Raw genomic sequence first — 13,144 nt, 5'->3', positions numbered from 1 at the left:
CTAAAGGAGAATTTTTTTTTCCTAGAGAAGCCAGGTTAAAGAAATTCTTTCCCTTCAAGGCTTGATAAAGGATACTTTAAATATGTGCTGTGTAAATTTGAAAAGGTGCACTATGTTGTCACTGAATCTTACAAAATACATGAAGTGTAATGTTATTACCAAGCTGCTTGAGGCTTTGCATTGGTTAAAAATTGCATGGTACCCCACAGCCACTGTGGCCATCAGCAAAGACAGTGCCTGTCAATGGCAAGCTTTGGCAGGTAAGAGCAACAGTGCTGACAGGAGCAGGTATGCTTTAAGGAGAGATTAATCATCTGAATGGCAGAGAGAGTCAGTGAGTGGGTTTGTTCTCAAGCTTGATTTATGTGCCACTGTATCTTGCTTGGCATCTTATTGTTATAATGGATTATTCCTTTATAATTGCTTAGAAGGCCTTAGAAACTCCATTGAGATACGCAGGCACATGTTGACTCTGTATTTAGTCTCACAATTAGTTATAGGATACCTTTAATAAACAAGCAAAGTAGCAGGACTTTTCCATGGAAGTTAATGTTGTCATTGAGGAAGAAAATGCCTTCTGGTTGCCTATCAGTTGTATTAAGGAGGAGATCCACAGTATATCTGATTGTTGTGAGCAAGGTTGTGGCATTTTAGACTTTTTTATGTGAAAGTCATCAGAGCATTTATAGTACTGCAGGTTGCCAAGCAAAGAGGTGCAGAAACTTCACGCATCCAGACGCTTCAGAGGGGTGTACAGAATTCTTCATCTACTTTCTGTGTATGATTTGTCATGATCTGTAGCTGACTTACTGAACAGAGCAGCCAAGCAATACTTTCAAGCTGATATATTCCTATATTTATGGTTTAATTTAGTCTGATCTAAGATAAGATAATCATATACCCAGTATATTATCCAGTGTGTAGTACATTAAAAACAGAGTCAGAAAAGCCCTCCCTGAGAAACAGTGAAAAAATTTCTGCTGGTATTATTTTTGTAATTGTGATGGATGTAGAAATAGAAGTGAGGTAGTGCTTGTTAACAGATATAGTACTTTTTACTGGGATGACAGCTAGTTTGGGGAAAAAAACAACAAATCAAACAAAACCAAATCCATGCTTTTGGGCAACAAGCTCTGGTTAAAAGCTTACCTGTTTTTCCAGGTGTGAAAGTTGCTCTAATAATTTGCTCTAATAATTAGGCAAACTGATAGTCAAAGTAAATTTTTATCTTTTTTCATTTACTGCCATTCTTACAAAAATACCATTGCTGCCTAAATAAGTATGTTCTGTACAACCTTGCTCAAAAACAGTATGCCTTCCAGTGTGCCTGAATTTATTACATCATTCTTTATAGAGCATTCATTAAGATCATAAGGATGTGAGCACTCCCTAGAAGTGCTCCCCAGGCAGTTGCTGTTGGACTTGGGGTCTGGTTTCCTGTGTACTTGCTCAGGGGACAGCCACGTGCTGGAGAATGTGCTTCTGGTGTTGCCATTGATGCAGCTGAGCTTTGCTCCTGGAGCTGGCAGGACTGGGAACCTGTTTTGCTGGACTGTATCCAGATAGATGAAAAAGTAATTTTAGAAGTCAGAAGGTGCTTGTCTTACAGCATCTCCTCAGTGGATGTGCTTCCCCACAACTTGAGGACCTTGCTTCCAGTCAGTAAAATCTCAACCCTAACTTGAAAAGACTGAGAGCTTGCTGCTAGAGCCAAGGACATCAAATCCCTGCCATACCAGACTTACTACTCAGGCTTGGAGAACACCCATGCACTGTGGGTTCAAACTTGACTCTGAATGCAGTGCGTGCTGTACCTAGGCCTTCAAACTGATAAAGGCAGCCCTCAAGGCAACTGTCTGCCTCGTCATCTCCTGGACAGCTGAATTTAAACATTGGAATGGTGCTCTGAGCTCATCAGCATGAGTTCATTCCCTCCTGCAGGACCACCGTCTTTCTGATCATGGAACTACGAGAAATGTGAAAGTTTGTATGGAACAGGTGATGATGAGAGCAGCATGTTGGATCTTCATTTGCTGTTATGGCCTTTGTGGATACCATGAAGTAAGTCTTCTTCACATTCTTCTAAGACTATAAATACTTTGGGATGGAGGTAATTTTCTTTCCAGGGATCAGATCATTTGTCCGTGATTTCACTTTTTTTGGCACAGAAATGTGTACCGCAATGCTTAGCATACTTGTACCAAAGCTGAGCTTTCAGAGGCTAGTCCAGAATTAGGAAGGACAAAGTATTGCATCAAACCTTGCTGCCTTCTGATCTACGCACAGAATGTACTTACACAAGATTATTAGTATGCAAAACCCCCAAATATTACTTTTTTAAAAGTACAGTTATGTTGAATGTAGGACAGCACTTTACCATATTTAGTAAATACTGCCCATGTTGCTTTGTGCTCGACCCACCAGCATCATTCATAGGATGCAACAATTATACAAGATAAGCTTTATTAATGAATTCAGATTTATATGATGGATCTCCTTGCTTTGTAGACTCATCTGCTTTGAAGTTTCTTCTGATCAATCATTAGCATATCTATATCTACTAAAGAATTCTCTTTTCATCTTTTAGAGGACGTGTCTTTCTGGCTAAAAACACAGCCTTTTTATTTCTTTAGTTTCAGTTTTTATAGTACAGTCTGCCATCCAATTTAATATTTATCAGTAGTAATAACTGACTGCCAGGGTATTTTCAACATTAATTCCGGGTGTCTGTGCACTGGATAGTCCTGCATTCAAAATTACTAAGCAGACCATGCAGACAGACACTTTGGCTGTAACTTGTTTGCTCATTTATATACAGAAGAATGGAGATGAATAGCTAATTTTGCTGCAGAGAGTTGTCTGCTCTGAATCCCAAATGCTCCATATTTTATAACTCCAGGAGCCTGGTCAAACCATTGTAGCAGCCTTTCACTGGTAGAAGGGATTAATTGTTCCAAACTTCCTTTTTTTTTTCTCTCTCCACCTCTGCAACTTTCACAAAGGAGGATCTGAATCATGATTTAGAAAGTAAGTTAAAATACTTACAGTATGACCGATTTAAATTTCTCCTAAGGATTACACTGCAAGTGTAGTCTTGACTGAAGATCCATAAAGGAAAGAACATAAAAAGGCAAAGGAGGATACAGTGCTGCAGAGGACCTAGATATGCAGATTTTCCCAACTGGATTGTGCCATATTGTTTCAATCTAAGGGATTGATCTGACCCTAACAGCACATAAAATGCAGCTTTATGCCCAGCTGTTCAATATGGAAGCTGCATTGCAGCCTCAATTTTACAAGAGCTGTGCAAAATGGAAATGAAAATCCAGCCTTCTGATTGCCCTCAGTTGTAGCTACGAGGAGATCTAAGAGGAAGAGACAGGTTTTGTTCTTGCAGAAAGCGCTCGACTCATGCTCATGTTTTATTTCATCTGGCAACATGTACACAGCTTCAGGGTTGGATTAGTGCCGGCTTTTCCTCCAAGGATCTAGGCTCTACTGTAGAAGATTTCGCAAGCAGTGTAGTCATTGTAACTGTGAGAAAAGAGGGTGCCAGTGACCATTCCCTGGGATCTGTACAGAGTCTGTAACTGGGCTTGTGTGTGCTGGAGTAATTAGTTATTTTAGTCTCGTTACTGTGAATTTACAGTGCCTCACATTTCCCATTTTAGTGGGAAATATCCTTTCAGCGTGGCCAGAAGTACAGAGAATGCACGTTGATGTAGTACACTGAGGATAGCCATGCAGTGTTTGATGGATGGGGAGATAATAATGTTGCCAAGACTTTCCAATGTTTATCTATTTTCCACAAAGACCACCTCTGTCTTGCCTGGGCTAAGTTTTACTCAGATGTTACTCTAAGTCAGGCTGCCTGTGGATTCAGAAAGGAATTAAATGTTGATTGATGTTTGTGCTAAGCTGTAAGAAAGCATCCTGGTAAGAGGAGAACAAGTTGGGGTTTTTTGTCAGTCTCTGGAAGGGGGCTGGAAGTAAGTTATGGAAATTACAAAGGTTTCTAGAAAGTTTTCCTTGTCATTTTTCCTGCACTGAGAGTCTGTAATGTCACAGGTATAATGTAGAGTGTTCCCAGTAGTCCAGAAGATTGACTGTGAATTTCGTGTTGGCAGTAGCAACAGTTTTCCCACACTGTACACAATTAAGAGGAATAGAGGGGTTTGCTGATGAGTGGCTCCTCCTCTGATGTCATCTCTACCAACTGTCCTTACCTTCGCATTCCTCCTTCTGTTGCATGATTTGACTATGAAAAAATTCACCTTGCACTTGGTGTACTCACATTCCTTGGACTTTGTTTTTTCTCTCCCATCTTTACTCTTCAAAGATTGTATGTATGGCCTGGGGTTTAGTTGGTGCTTGGCTTTTGGCCCTTGTTTTCTCCCCCCAAGATGATGCTAGTGAGGGTGGGATTTTTCTTTCACACCTGGGTACTCTGACTTGTTGCCAGGCATCTAACAATATTTTAAGGAGAAAAACTTAATATTTATCTAAAAAGTTGTTTAATTTTTCTATCCTTCTGTTTTAGGAAAAAATTTCATTAGAGAACTGTAACAGATTTATTGCAGAACATTTTCTATTTTTTCTGCAGTTGCAATGCTTTTGTTGTTTTGGTTTGGTTTGGTTTGGTTTGGTTTTTAAAGCTTTTTGTATTTGAATCAGATCATAATCTGGAGGTAGAAATACAGGTCCTACAACTGGCAGTAGAATAACCTACATAACTCTACAGAATGTGGGTGCAGAAGTTTAAATGAGACTTCTTCTAAAATGCATTATTTTGTTCCTACTATTTCACTTATAGCAAAACTATAATGGTCAGACATAATGTCCCCTGAATTGATGGTGCTTGAGTGGATCTTATTCTTTCCACAATAGAGAGTAGATTGTAAACCATGTTCTACAAGGAGTCTGATTGAAAATATTAAAACTTTTCCAACATCTGTTTCTTATGTTTATGAACCTAAGTAGTAAAGTGGTAGAGTTTAGTAGAACAGTGAGTAGGTTACTTACCCACAGCTAAAGAAGACTTGTTGTTTTGTCTTGCCAGATGTTTTAATTAATTGTAGAAAATAGTAGAGTGAGCCATACTTTTTTTTTGTTGCAGTTGTTTTAAACCAATTATGAGAATGTATGACTCATGTTTTGAAACAGAATTAAGAGAGTAATTTAATTTCCAGATATATTTTTTCTCTCCTACCCCCAAATGTGAATTATGTAGTTTTTAAAGTTAAACTGCTTAGCGGAAATAAATAAAACTTCTCAAATTAATCTTTTTGAGTTCTTGATTTCTGGAATAACAATTTGAGTTGCATATTTTGTTAAATAAAAATGCTATATGATTAAATGATGAAAGTGTGTTCCATTTATAGACTCTACGTGATCTGAAAATATAAAGTTGGTTGGTTGAGTAACTAGTGATGTAAAGGACTGTTTTGCTTTTGAGGAATTTTTGCTTCCTGTGTAGACTGACCTCTTATCCTGCTAAAAATTGATCTACTAAATTTCCAGAAAGTGATTTCCTACCTTCACTTTGTCGGCTGTGACATAACCAAGAAGTGCATAATTCCTGGATTTGTCAGCAAAGATATTATATGTAGAATAGAATCATAGAATCATGTAGATTGAAAAAGACCTCTAAGATTATCAGGTCCAACCATTAACCCAGCACTGCCAAGTCCACTACTAAATCATGTCCTCAAGTGCCACATTTACATGTCTTTTAAATACCTCCAGGATTAGTTCCCTGTGCAGCCTGTTCCAATGCTTGACAAACCTTTTGGTTAAGAAATTTTTCCAGTATTCAATCTAAACCTCCCCTGACCCAACTTGACACCATTTCCTCTTGTCCTATTGCTTGTTGCTTGGGAGAAGAGACCAGTCCCCACCTCACTACAACCTCCTTTCAGGTAGTTGTAGAGAGTGACAACAATGTGGTCTCCTTTGAGTCTTCCCCAGATTAAACACCCCCAGCTCCCTCAGCTGCTCCTTCTAAAGCTTGTACTCTAGACTCTTGACCTTCTCTGGTCACACTCCAGCACCTCACCAGCTTGTGTGTGTGTACATGTACATTGCCAAGTTTGTGGTGTTTAACATCCTGAAGCTGATGGAGGTGGTGACTGCTGTGTGATTTGGTGGGAAAGTGTTGGCCAGCAGGAGCTGCTGAGGAGATGGTGGAACAGGGGGGCAGGAGGCTTGGTGAGTCCACACACATCTCCAGAGTTAGGGCAGAGGGTGGCACGAAGGCATTATGACCTCAAGCTGGTGGCTGTGGTCTGAATATAGGGGATTTCCTGGAGCTGGAGTTGCTGGTCATGCAGATGCTTTAATGTAAGGGTCCTTCAGAGACCGCAGGCTTAGAACAGCTTTTCTGGCAGAGCATGATTTAAACAGCTGCTACTGAAGGCCTGACTCCTGTTTCAACCAAAGTGCATTAGGCTGCTCTGACATCAGTTTATATGCTGTGTAAATGACAACACAGGTCCCTGATCCCCATGTAACAGTAGGCTCAGACCAAAGTCAGACAGTTTGGCTTGGCTTTTCATTCCTTGGTAGAAATGCTCTTTACATTAATTTTTATAGCAAACTTTTAAAACCAAAGTTCAATATGCTTCGTGTGGGCACTAAAATGAAACCACAGTATATTTTCTAAAGATTCAAGGCTTTAACTTATATAATTAGGCAGATGTTTCCCTTGTTGGTTTTTTTTTTCCTTCCCATGTGCTATGTCATGCAGTTTAAATTCTACCTTGTGCTTTAAAGGCCACTATGGTTTGGTGATGCTCTGTGAAAATTAAAGTGCTTTGAACCAAGAAGTGTAATCTAACCAGAAAGACATCATTTTATAGAATGCTCTATGTAGTGGTAGTAATTTACATACTAAATTGAGGACTTCATCACTGGAATGTTTCCTACAAAATTGATTTATCCTCATGGTAGATTCTGCAGCTTAGTGGGAGAAAAGTATTGGCCTAAACTGAGCTACTGCTATGTAATCAGATCATGTCACAAATGATGTACAAATAAGTGTGTAGTTCAGCACTTATTTTGGTTTTGTGGTGGTTTTATTAAAAAAAACCAAACAAAACAACAAAAAATCCCCTTGCTTTTGAATGGCTACCAAATAGCACTCCTTCTCTGTAGCCCTAAACCCTGGAGCAGCCTGAGCCTAGGCTGACCAACACAAGATAAAGCAATTTACATTTACTGCTAATGATGTAAATCCATCCTTACGAGTTTCAGAAGATAAGTAAGAAATGAAAAATGACTATATTTCAGAACAGTAATTACGCTTTATTTTCTTCAAGTTTGGCCTGTTCTGTCAATCTGACCTGTATATGTACAGAAAGAGAGATGACAGTTTCCAGGCTGAAAGTGTGTATAGTATCAGTACAGATTTTGTTTTAATTGCACTTGAGTTTTTGAATGTCTGAATCTTTGAAGTCTTTGTTTCAGCACTGTATTTAACATCAAAATTGCACCAGTGTTGTTTTTAAAAAAAAAAAATAATAATTTTTGTACTTTTTCAGTTCTGAAAATTTGAAGGCCTTTAATTATGTTTTTCATGAGATGGGGCTTTGCAGTTCGTCAGCTTTTAGATTTCAGAAGAGAGCGATATGTCTTTGGCTTAACCGAAAAGCAGAATTGTTCTGAACTCTAAAGTGAGGGTTGTCATAGTAGGAATTAATGGGAAACTCTAGGCCTGATAGAAGTTAATGATAAATTCTCCCTGATATGCAGGAGAGGCAGTGTTTCTGGACCACTGGAGCTGTTGCAGGTGTCAGTAACATAGTCTCTGGTCATGGTCTATGTATATGCTCCAGTCAGAGTTGATGCAGCTGATTGTGACAAAAGCTTTCTCTTTTTTTGGTGCCCTCAGTGGAGATTAAAGGGAAAAGTGAGTTCTTAATTGCAGAATTGCATGTTATTTTCGTGAATGTTTCAAAGATGTTGATCAGATTTCAAAGGTGGAGCTTATAAAACTCAACCATCTATCAGCAGAAATACTTTTTAGAACGTTCTGACATTAATCATATTTATGTTACTTACCTATCTTCTATTATTTGTTGAGATTATTACATGTATAAAGACTGCATTTTTCATGATTGTGACAGTTCTAAAGTGATGTTAATTAAACTTGAATTTTATGTGTTCTTTTTAAAATGCAAAAATGCTGTATTAAAATCTTTTTATTTCTGCCTCTTCAAAATTAAGATGCCTATTTAGAAACCTTGCAAATCTGTAGTCTGTACTGTTACAATAGAAAAATGGGAAGATGTGCTGCATATATTGCAAAAGAAATTTCCTTCCTTAACTCAGTAATTTGTTATATTTTTCTCAAAAAGGTAAATTTCTCTTAAAAACTAAAAAAAATTGCAATAGGGGAAGAATAGTAGAAGAGCAAAATGCAGTATTAAAAGAGAAAATATGTCTAAATACATTTCTTCTATGCTTTTATCATTTTGCTCTGCTGATGAAACATTGGTCTGTGACTGTCGCTCCGTAGACAAGAGTTACACAGCTCACTGCCTATTCATTTCCTGTTTCATTTTGTAAGTTGTAGTTTGTAAGTTGTTTTCTCTGTGGAAAAAGAGTACAGTCCTAGAGTCTTAAACTTCACAGGAACTTCATGTAAAATTATGATTCCTATAAGAAACTGCTAAAATGAACAAAAAGGTTGACAATGTTGACAGATTATATACATAATAAATAGTATGGACTTGCTGGACTAAATCCAGAGGAGGACCACAAAGATGATCCGAGAACTGGAGCACCTCTCCTATGAGGACAAGCTGAGGGAGTTGGGGCTGTTCAGCCTTGAGAAGAGGAGGCTCCAGGCAGACAATAGAGCAGCCTTACAGTACCTATGGGAGACTACAAGAGAGCTGGAGAGGGACTTTTTATAAGGACATATACTGACAGGACATAGGGTAATGGCTTTAAACTGAGGAAGGGTAGGTTTAGATTAGATATTAGAAAGATATTCTTTACAGAAAGGGTGGTGAGGCACTGGAACAGGTTGTCCAGAGAAGTTGTTGATGCCCCATTGTCGGAAGTGTTCAAGGTCAGGTTGGATGGGGCTTTGAGCAACACCAATGGCAGGGAGGATTAGAACTAGGTCCTCTATGAGGTCAGTCCCAACCCAAACCATTCTGGGATTTATATGAAAATGTATCAATAATCTTATAAATATTTGGTATATTAGTAATATTACTAATGATGGGTTAAGAATTGGCTGATTATTAACTTGCTGAATAAATTCCTGTGTTTTACATGTAGGATTTTGTGGTCAGTGTATGTTGTTCTGTTCTACTGACTCAGCCACTGGCTGGGACAAAACATTCCAGCTTCACCTGAATATATCCTTTTATTTTTTGAGACTCTAACATAGCATTTTCTTTCACTTTCTTAGGCTTTGAAATTAGATTGTTGCACTAAAACCTGTGACCTTCATTCCACAGTGTCTGAACTCCCATTCTAGCACGTTCAGTTTGCTTGCCTTAAGAGCTTCCACTATCAGTTTACAGTGAATTGGGACTTCTAGAGATGAACAGGGAGATCTGATGTGCTGATCAGCCTGGCTGCAACTTTCATCATAATTTATTTTTTTTTTGTGTCAAGATTACTATAAATCACACTTGTGTTTCACCCTTTTATATATCTGTAAATAGGGGGTTTCTATCTTAATAGGCTTCTCTAGAGTAACTGTCAATCCAGTTTAATCCCAACGCATTCTGAAATGTTGAATATTGCTGAATGCAAGGAAGTAATGATTCTTGTACATCATTACCATGCATACTGTCTTTAATAATATTTATATAGATACTGTCGAACATAATGGATTGGTAGTTGGACATTTTTTTATACATAGCTAAATAGAAATTACGCACAGGCTTTAGTGAAAGCTTCTTGGATATAATGAAGCTGCAATATGATCTGCAGCATCCCTATTTATAAGGTATATAAAATATCCTGTGGTTACTAGAAGTGCTCTCACTTAGAAAGGTTATCAACTTACTCTGGAGTGAAAAAGTAAGCTCAGAAAAATTATTCAGCCATGTTGTGCTGAAGTACACAGAATAATCTATCAGGAAAAAAACAAAGATCGAGCACACCTGATTTTTTCTCCTTTCAATATCCTATGCTTAATTCTTACATGACAGCTCTATCTGGCAGGCTAACCTCCCATCAGTGCAATCTGTCATTCTGTTACTTCAGTTAAGTTTTCTTTCTTGTTTTGCAATTGCTGAGGAGTCATAATGGCGTGCTCCCAAATCAGCAGTCAAGAAGAGCAATCCTCTCTATTTGTATTTGTTAAAAGAAAGGGAAAAGAAAGAGATGGCTTCTCTGCTTCCTCTCTGTCTTGAAGGCCTTCTCCAGAGCTGTTACAGAATTAGAGAATTTGCTTTGAAGACTGACTGTGAAGACTTAGTTACAAAACATGAAGGCTTGATTTTGGGACTTCTGGGAGTTATTATGGAAATCTTTTAAGTTCAGCCATACACCTTGGTTGCTTGCAGATCCCCTTCGCTTTCCATAATTCACTTCTGTCTAATAGCTGGAAAATGGAAAGCATTCATTGAATCTGTGAAAAAGTTGTACGTCTTTATAAAAGCACCTTTCTAACCTTTCTTTTGCTCGAATTTGCAATGAAGAGAACTCATACCCATCATGGGACACTGGAGACAGCTTATTTTACTGATGTACAGACTGCTTCCCTGTGTAACCCTGAACTTGGGCAGACTCACGTTTCTAACTGGGTTGCTGTGTTGCCCTTTGCTCAAGTCAACTCTCCAGCCTACTTCTGAGTGCAGAGAGCTGTACCAAGAATGATATAGTAGTTTATGTCCCTAAATCTTTAAATACTTGATTGTGGATAAACCAAGCAGCTGCAGTACTGAGTACCCACTGTGTACCTACTTACCCATATGTTGCTATTTCACCTGATTTGCTGCTTCCAGCTGATGTTCAGTTTCCACCTGAGAAAGGCTGCACTTTGCCGAAGAGGCAATAGGTGAAATGCTGTACTGATGTGGTACCAGAAGGGCTGGTTTTGATTCAGGAGCCCTCCACTGTAAACTGTGAAAAGGAAGGAAATGAGTAGATGATTCAAAGTGCTTTCTGTGACCTGCTCATCCATTCAATTGCTGAAGGAGTGAGGAAGATGAAGTTCAAAAGGAGAAACATGGGGGTTTTACTTCTGTTTTAACTGCTTATCTCCGTATGCTCATAACAGTACTGAGTTCCCAGGACCTAGGCAGGTACAGAGCTGCTGAAGTAGGGGCTTTCATATTTCAGCTCTTTGCTCATGCCAAACTCAGCTGCACCAGGGGGTTACAGTGGTACAGAATTAAATCTAGATTCTGTCTTCTTACCACATTATCAGGTTACCCACACTTAGTGTTTACAGAGACTGACATGTGCATGTTGGAGGAAGCCTCTAGCATTGCACCAGACCAGATTTTTTTTTAGTTAGTAGCTTTCCTAATCTAATCAGCACCTTAAAAGTTATTTCCATCCTGTTTCTCCTCCCTCATTCTTTTTATAACATTTCAGTTGGACAAACTGTACATGTTGAGTCGGAGATGGCGGTTCCTTTTCCCAGCTGAATGAGAGATGCTGGCGGCCCTCCACAGAGGTCTGTGCTGTTTGCTGCAGAGCTGGGCCAGGCAGGAGCCGACAGATTGCTATTGATGGAGTTAGCATGCAACCTTTCTAAAGCAGGATGAATAGGAATTGTTCACTCTGTTTTCCAGAGGACACTTTCAGCCCAAATGGATTTATTGTGTATTTGCAGTTCAGTAAATCTTTTTTTCCCCCCTTTCCTATGTCTGTAGTTGCGACAGGGTTTATTGATGCATGTGCAGAAGATAATGAAAAGCTACATTTCAGCTCATCTTTATGGGCCTCAAAGTAGTTTGCTATCCTAAATGGAGTTGCTCAGATCACATTAAGAAAAATGCTTTTTGTGGGGAAAAAAAACAAGATGTACTTCAGGTCCTAACCCAGTAAGAAATTCCTACCCTAGAGGAAAGCCAGTAATTCTAATTTCTAACAAAAACATCTTGCACAATTTCCTTCTTGAAGGACCTGGGCCAGGCTGGTGGCCAAACACCCTGCCTCCCTGTGCTATACTACCAGCCCATGCTGCATATGCAAGACCTGACTTGTGGAAAGGCTCCTTTAAGGAAGGAAATGTCAGTGATTTCGTGGGGTCCTAAATCTCCATTCCAGGAAAAAGCAAGGCCTAATTGGTGGTGAAACCAGCTAATGTTAGCCCTTGGCCATTTCTACTGTCTTGTTTCCTCCCACAGTTGGATTACTCTGTGTTTGTACAGCTCCAGCACAGGACTTACCCTGGAATTGCTTGTGGGAAGTAGTTCACCTTTCATCCATAATTTCATCCAAGCAGTCTAGTACATATTAATAATGTGTGAGTTTCCTTTGGCTATGAAAACCTGCTCAGGACTGGGCCCCTGAATCTCCTTCCACTTAAAGGCTTTGAAATCAAGAGTATTTCTGATGAAGCTGGTGTCACCCAGGTGGTAAAAGATTGCTGGGACAGAAACTGAATGCAGAAGTGCTGTTCAGCGCAGTGTGTGGAAGTGTAATTGCACATTAAGGGGACGGATTGTCAGTGTGCATTATATGCCCTATGTGCATGGCTGCAATTTAGGCATACTCACCATTGGCACACCTGTGTTGTCTGTGCATTTCAGGCAGTGAGTCAGGCAGAGGCTGGCATCACGCTCTGCTTACAGGGGAGGAAGTTGCAACACTCAGGTGGCCAGTGTTGCTGGACTTCCTATTTTCTTCCTTTGGGAGAGGTTCCCCTTTGAGATTTTTTTCTAACATATTTACTTCTTGAAAACTGTATTTATTTTCCTTTTTGCCCAATTTTCGGTTGTGTTACTCATCTTAAAATATTCATAGCTCATCTCTGCAGGCTCCCTTCCTTTCTTTCCTTCCCGTTGTTTCTCTGTCTCTTTCTACACCAATTTTCACTGAAGTGTTTCTATGCAATTTCTGCTATTTGGCTGGTGCCTGTGAAGTCCCATCCCAATAGATGGTAGGAAATCCAATGTGCATCATGAACAGAGCTCTTGAAATGTTTGTGACTATCCTGAGAGAAGTA

At 39.2% G+C, this 13,144-nt stretch overlaps 1 protein-coding gene across 6 annotated transcripts in view; it reads left to right on the top strand.

The window, feature by feature from the left end:
• The window catches only part of FRMPD4 (FERM and PDZ domain containing 4), a 298,941-nt gene that overhangs the window by 212,354 nt on the left and 73,443 nt on the right, over positions 1-13,144 (top strand). Inside the window, exon 1 of one of the 6 annotated variants that reach the window (XM_018084366.2) lies at positions 1,985-2,061. The exons of the other annotated variants lie outside the window; for them this stretch is intronic. Coding sequence (XP_017939855.2) covers positions 2,039-2,061 — 23 coding nt within the window. The 5' untranslated portion in view covers positions 1,985-2,038. Of the gene's footprint in view, positions 1-1,984; positions 2,062-13,144 lie in introns of those variants that run through there. 6 annotated transcript variants of the gene reach the window in all.

The sequence above is a fragment of the Manacus vitellinus genome, unplaced genomic scaffold, assembly GCF_001715985.3.
Source record: "Manacus vitellinus isolate BGI_N305 unplaced genomic scaffold, ASM171598v3 scaffold_7_pilon, whole genome shotgun sequence".
Lineage (NCBI taxonomy): Eukaryota > Metazoa > Chordata > Aves > Passeriformes > Pipridae > Manacus > Manacus vitellinus.
The sequence above is the reverse complement of the archived record's forward strand: the minus strand, read 5'-3'. Positions and strand labels throughout refer to the sequence as shown.